Source organism: Chrysochloris asiatica, unplaced genomic scaffold (genome assembly GCF_000296735.1).
Source record: "Chrysochloris asiatica unplaced genomic scaffold, ChrAsi1.0 scaffold00051, whole genome shotgun sequence".
Taxonomy (NCBI): domain Eukaryota; kingdom Metazoa; phylum Chordata; class Mammalia; order Afrosoricida; family Chrysochloridae; genus Chrysochloris; species Chrysochloris asiatica.
In genome coordinates, this window is record NW_006408569.1 from 10467038 (window position 1) to 10473438 (window position 6401).

General features: G+C 41.7%; 1 protein-coding gene and 1 pseudogene across 1 annotated transcript in view; one reads left to right on the top strand and one right to left on the bottom strand.

The window, feature by feature from the left end:
• The window catches only part of LOC102819246 (serine/arginine-rich splicing factor 2-like), a 1201-nt gene extending 779 nt beyond the window's left edge, over nt 1-422 (top strand). Inside the window, exon 2 of the mRNA XM_006862874.1 lies at nt 34-422. Within this exon, the coding sequence (XP_006862936.1) occupies nt 34-422 (389 nt within the window). The remainder of the gene's footprint in view (nt 1-33) is intronic.
• Nucleotides 423-5458: 5036 nt separating this feature from the next.
• The window catches only part of LOC102819618, a 22642-nt pseudogene continuing 21699 nt past the window's right edge, over nt 5459-6401 (bottom strand).

The window sequence follows — 6401 nt, forward strand, 5'->3', positions numbered from 1 at the left end:
CCCGCTCCTGCAGCCGCCGCCGCTCCGACGGCCGCCGCCGCTTCCGCAGCCGCCCCCGCTCCCACAGACGCCGTCGCTCCCTCAGCCGCCGTCGCTCCCTCAGCCGCCGCAGCTCCAGGTCTCGCAGCCGCCGCCGCTCCGGGTCCCGCTTCCGCAGCCGCTCCTGCAGCCGCTCCTGGTCCAGCTGCAGCCGCTCCAAGTCGCGCTCCCGCTCCAGCTCCTTGTCCAAATCGCACTCTATGCGCAGGTCCAAGTCCAAGTCCTCATCAGTGTCGCGCTCCCGCTGGTGCTACCGCTCCTGTATCCAAGAAGGAGTCCAAGTCCCACTGGCGCACCAAGAGCTACCCCCCCACCAAGTCCCCATAAGAGGAAGGCATCTTGTCCTCCTGGAACAATATCTCAACAACCAACATAAGGACTGAGGACTTGGGGCCAAAGGACCACACATACTCAGTCCATCCAGGAAGAGACTCCTTGAAACAAGCAACTGGCTATTGAAAAGGTTATTTTGAAAAAGTTGTCTAAGTCTTTACTTGTTTTAAGCTTGGCCTCAGGTGGCAAGCTTCATTTTGTGTGCCATTTTGTTGCTGTTATTTCAAAGTTCTTGTAATTTAATGAGGTGGACGACTTCAGATTTCATTATTGGCATGGATATTTAAGTAAAATTTCATTTCTGTTTATATAGTGCTGACTTTTTTTTGTTTGAAAAACAGATTGGTAACCTATTTTGTGGCCTCCTGACTTGTAAGGAAACCTGTGCAGCCATTACTTGCTGAGTAGCCTAAAGCTGTGAAGAGATTGACTCAACAATGCCTTCTTTCCTTAGAAATTAAAACAAAAACAAAAACAAAAAACCTTCAAAAGTTGGTGTAAATTTGTATATGCTATGGGTTAATGCGCCAGATTGCAAAGTAGTTTGAACTACAAGGTTGGCTGTTCAAACTCAGCAGCTGCTCCTTGGAAACCCTATACAGGGTCGCTATGGGTCAGAATAGACTCAATGGCACTTCACAGCAACAACAATTTACCTTCAGACAGAAATGGTAATCTGAACCCAAATGTGTATAGACTTCAAGTGAAAAGACTTGATATTTTGGAAGCATTGTTTACCACACACAATTCTAATCTCTTCTCTTGTGTATTTTGTGCACTAGGTGCAGTTGTGTAGCAGTTGAATAATGCTGGTTAGCTGTTGAGGTGGCGTGTTGCAGTGCAGAGTGCTTGGCTATTTCCTGTTTTCTCTTGGTTGCTCCTGTGTAAAGCTGCCTTGTTGTGCAGAGACAAATGGCTGTCCAGTTTATTAAAATGCCTGACAACTGCACTTCTAGACACGGGGCCTTGCATACAAATAACAGAACATACAGTGAGCACATCTGTACACGATGATTAATACACAGTTTTTTTTTTCCTCCCTCACTCCCCCAAAATGTTCATGTATGAACTTAAAATATGGAGGGGGGGGGAAATGTTAAGGAAGCAAATGGTTTGTAACTTTGTAAGTACTTATAACATGGTGTATCTTTTTGCTTATGAATATTCTGTACTATAGCCATTGTTTCTGTAGTTTAATTAAAACATTTCCTTGGTGTTAGCTTTTCAAAAAAAAAAAAAAATCCTGAACAGAAAATTTCAAAGATCAGCTCAAGAATATTTTTACAACAAAATGTGCAAAGATCTGGAATCAGAAAACCAAAAAGGAAGAGCATGCTTAACATTTCTCAAGCTGGGGGAACTGAAGAAAAAAATGCAAGGGTTGACTATCGTTATTGAAATATTATCTGGACAAATTATTGAATGATGCACAAAGCATCAAGAGAGGATGGTAGGAATACAGAGAGTCAAAGTACCAAAAAGAAATGGTTAGTGTTCAACGGTTGCAAGAGGTAATATATGACCAATAGCCAATGATACTGAAGGAGGAAGTCGAAATCTTTCAAGAAAGTGAGGAGGCACAAGATGTACTCACTCATCTCTGCCAAGAAATTTGGAAGGCAACTATCTGGCTGACTGATTGAAAGAGATCCATATTTGTGCCCATTCCAAACAGCGGTGACCCAATGGAATGCAGAAATCAACAGACAATCTCTTTGATATCTCATACAAGTAACGTTTTACTAAAGGTAATACAGAAACAGCTACAAGCATAAATTGACAGAGAAATTTCAGAGATTCAAGCCAGATTGAGAAGAAGTCAAGGAACAAGAAATATCATTGCTGATGACCGATGGATCTTGGCTGAAAGCAGAGAATACCAGAAAGATGTTTATCTGTGTTTTATTGACTATGAAAACGCTTTAGATTATTGTGGATCATGACAAGCTATGAACAACATTGTGAAGTATGAGTATTCCAGAACACTTAATTGTGCTCATGAAGAATCTGTACCTGAACCAAGAGGCAGTTGTACAAACAGAACATGGCAACACTGAATGGTTTAAAATTAAGAAAGGTGTGCGACAAGGTTGTATTCTTTCACTATACTTATTCAACCTGTATGCTGAGCAAATAATCCGAGAAGCTGGGTTATATGACAAAAAAAGTGGCATTAGGATTAGAGGAAGACTCATTAACAACCTGCGATATGCAGATGATACACCTTGCCTGCTGAAAGTGAAAAGGACTTAAAACATTTACTGATGAAGGTCAAAGAGCACAGCCTTTGATATGGATTACATCTCAATGTAGAGAAAACAAAAATCCTCACCACTGGACCAATAAACATTCTTATCAACGGATAAAAGATTGAAGTTGCCAAGGACTTCATTCTTCTTGGATCAAGTATCAACACTCATGGAAGCAGCAGTCAAGAGATTAAACGACATATTGCATTAGGCAAATCTGCTGCTCAAGAACTTTTTAAAGTGCCGAAGAGCTTGAGGACTAAGGTGCGCCTGACCCAAGCCATGGTATTTTCAATAACCACAAATGCATGCAAAAGAGGGACAGTGAATAAATAAGACAGTAGAAGAATTGATGCTTTTGAGTTGTGGTGTTGGAGGAGAATATTGAAAGTGCCATAGGCTGCCAAAAGAACCAATATATCTGTTTTGGAAGAAGTGCAGCCAGAGTGCTCCTTGGAGGCCAGGATGGCCAAACTTCATGTCTCATACTTAGGACATATAGTTAGGAGGGACCAGTCGCTGGAGAAGGATATCATGTTTGGCAAGGTGGAGGGTCAGAGAAAAAGAGGGAGAACCCCCACGAGATGGATTGGCCAAATGGAAGCATCGATGAGACTCAAGTGTGGCAACGGTAGTGAGGTTGGCCTCGGATCAGGCAGTGTTTCGTTCTTCTGTGCGTAGAGTCGCTAAGTTGGTATCGACTCAATGGCACCTAACAACAGCAACAACAATATTTTTATAAAATAAAAATAAAACAGTTGAGATCCGAATAAAATCTTTTTTCACTAAGAGATGTAAAAAGCAGATTATGAAGCATGTTAGAGCAAGCAGAAGCTTAATGTCAATCATAGAAGTTCAAGTCTTGACACTGCTCTTAAATATACATGTTGTTTTAAGCAGGTCCCTTAACTGTTTTCTCTTCTGTCAAATAAGATTCTGGATGTGGAACAGGGGCAGAGATTATACTTGCATAAAAAGTATTTTTCTTTCCATACAAACAAAATTTAAAAGTAATATTTCAATAATTGTTACAAATATATATCTGTATCTCAGTTAATTCTTTAAGATTATGTAATTTCACAGTGAAAATCAAAGGTTGAAGCTCAAAGGTTAGATTTACTGCGATACTTGAACACACACTTTCCAGATGTTTTTACCACTTCACATTCATGAGGAAGAATTAGGAAAACTTTATGGCAAGTTTTAGAATCATGACAAAATAAGTGTTACTCATTACTAAAGAAGAAATCTTAGACTTGGAAGTTATGGTCAGTTTCTAAGAGCAATTGTTACAACTAATACTAAAGCTGTCTAATTAATTTTGTATTGGGAGTTATTTTGATTAACTGGTCATGTCCTCATTTTCTGGAATACACAGAAATTAACTTTTCGATATTTGTAGAAAAGGAGCTCTGGTAGCGTAGTGGTTACGAATTGGGCTGCAAGCCTCAAGGTCAGCAGTTCGAAACTACCAGCTGTTCCGCGGGAGAAAGATGAGGCTTTCTGCTCCCATAAAGATTTACAGCCTCGATAATCCTGTACAGGGTAGCTATGAGTTGGCACCAACTCCAAGGCACATAACAACAACAACAATGCCAGGGGCAGACTCTAGGACTGACCATCAATTCCTCATATGCAAGTTCAGGTTGAAGCTAAAAATATTTAAAATAAGTCCATGATACTCAAAATAATGACCTTGAATATATCCTACCTGATTTTACAGATCATCTCAAAAGCAGATTTGATGTATTAAATACTGATGACAGAAGACCAGAAGAGTTGTGGGATGACATCAAGAACATCATACAAGAAGATAGCAAAAGGTCGTTAAGAAAACAAGAAAGAAGGAAAAGACTAAAATGGATGTCAGAAGATACACAAAATCACTGTACCAAAGAGAAAGGCTCACTATTCAATCATTTCAAGAGGTAGCATATGATAAATAGCCAATGTTACTGAAGGTAGAAGCTGAAGATGCTCTGAAAGCATTGGCAAAGAACAAGGCTATGGGAATTGATGGAATACTAACTGAAAGCTTGCAATAAACTGATGTAGTATTGGAGACAATCACTCATCTATACCAAGAAATTTGGAAGGCTGCTACCTGGACAGCTGATTGGAAGAGATCCATATTCATGCCCATTTCAAAGAGAGGTGACACAATGGAAAGTGGAAATAATAGAATAATATCATTAATAGTGCATGCAAGTAAAAGTTTGCTAAAGATAATTCACAAACAGCTGCAGCAGTACATTGACAGGGAACTGCTAGAAGTTCAAGCCGGATTCAGAAGAGAATGTAGAGCAAGGGATATCATTGCTGATATCAGATGGATCTTGACTGAAAGCAGAGAATCTAAGAAAGATGATTGCCTGTGCTTTGACTACGCTTAACGTGTGGATCATGTAAAGCTAATGACTGTGCTTGACATGTGTATCATGTCAAGCTATGGACTAACATTGAGAAGAATGAATATTCTGAAAACTTAATTCAAACTGTATACTGAGCAAATAATCTGAAAAGCTTGATTAAATGAAGAAAAATGTGGCATTCCTTCAGATAAAGTCATTTGATACACCCCCTGAAAAAAAGGTCATATCCCACAAACAGTCCTTAAAGAAATCATTTCCCACGCTCCTATCACCAGTAGCACTGAATTTTTATCGTTTTTAAAACTTTACATAAGTTGATAAAAGATGTGGCAGATTTAAGAAAGAACTCAAGTAGGATGGTTTGGTACATTTTGTAGAAAAGGTAAAGGTAAACCAAAGATGCATGTGGCTGCCTTGGTGGCCCAGGAAGTCACGCCTGTGGCCATGGGGAAGTCAGACTAAAGCTCAGCTCTTTCCATCGCTGTCTCCCAGGGTGTGCTTGTCAAAGAGATACTCTGCCAGGCCAGAATCCGGGGGCCCTCATCTTGTGCAAGTTAGTTACATAGTAGCCCAATTATTTTATGGATTTCATCTGCTCATCCAGGTAATGCATTTCAATGAAGTCACACAAGTGGGGGGTCGTTCTTGTCAGTGGCCAGTTTATGCAGTTCCAGTAGTGATTGATTCACATTTTTTTCCAAGTGCAGCGCGCACTCCATTGCATTCAGCCCGCTCTCCCAGTCATACCAGTCTGGTTTCTTGACATCCTGCAGGAAGATTCGACCACCTCCTTGGTTCTGCAGTGTCATCAGTTTCTCACCATGTTCCCGCTCCTCATGAGACTGGTGCAGAAAATATTTGGCAAAATTCTTCAAAGCCACATTGTCTCGGTTGAAGTAGTATGACATGGACAGGTAGGCTTAAGAGGCGTAGAGCTCCAGGTTGATCTGGCAGTTGATGGCGGCCTCCGAGCCCTGATGGTAGTTCAGGCGCATCTGCGAGGGAGCCGCAGTCGTCAAGGCGGTGGTGTAGGAGAGGCGCTGTGCTGGAGGACCTTAGGGTGTCCAAGGGCACGGCTGGCTGGAGGTAGTGGAGGGTGATAGAGAGCAGCCGAGTGAGAGAGGCTGGCGAGTGCCGGGTTCCGTTCAAGCACTGTTGAAGCAGGAGACTGGCGACTCTGTTAAGAACGTATAGACAGGGGGGTGGTATCATGTTAGGATGCGGGAACGTCTCTTTATTATGTGACTAACCAAGGGGGCGGGAGTTCTAGTCTGTGTTACAGGTCAAAAGCTCTCCAGTATAGATTCCAGCCTGACTAATTCGACCTTATAGCGAGCGGACAGCCACTTCTCCATCTTTGGAGCGAGCGTGCCTGAGGGAGCCAGCATTCACCGAAGACCCACCTGAA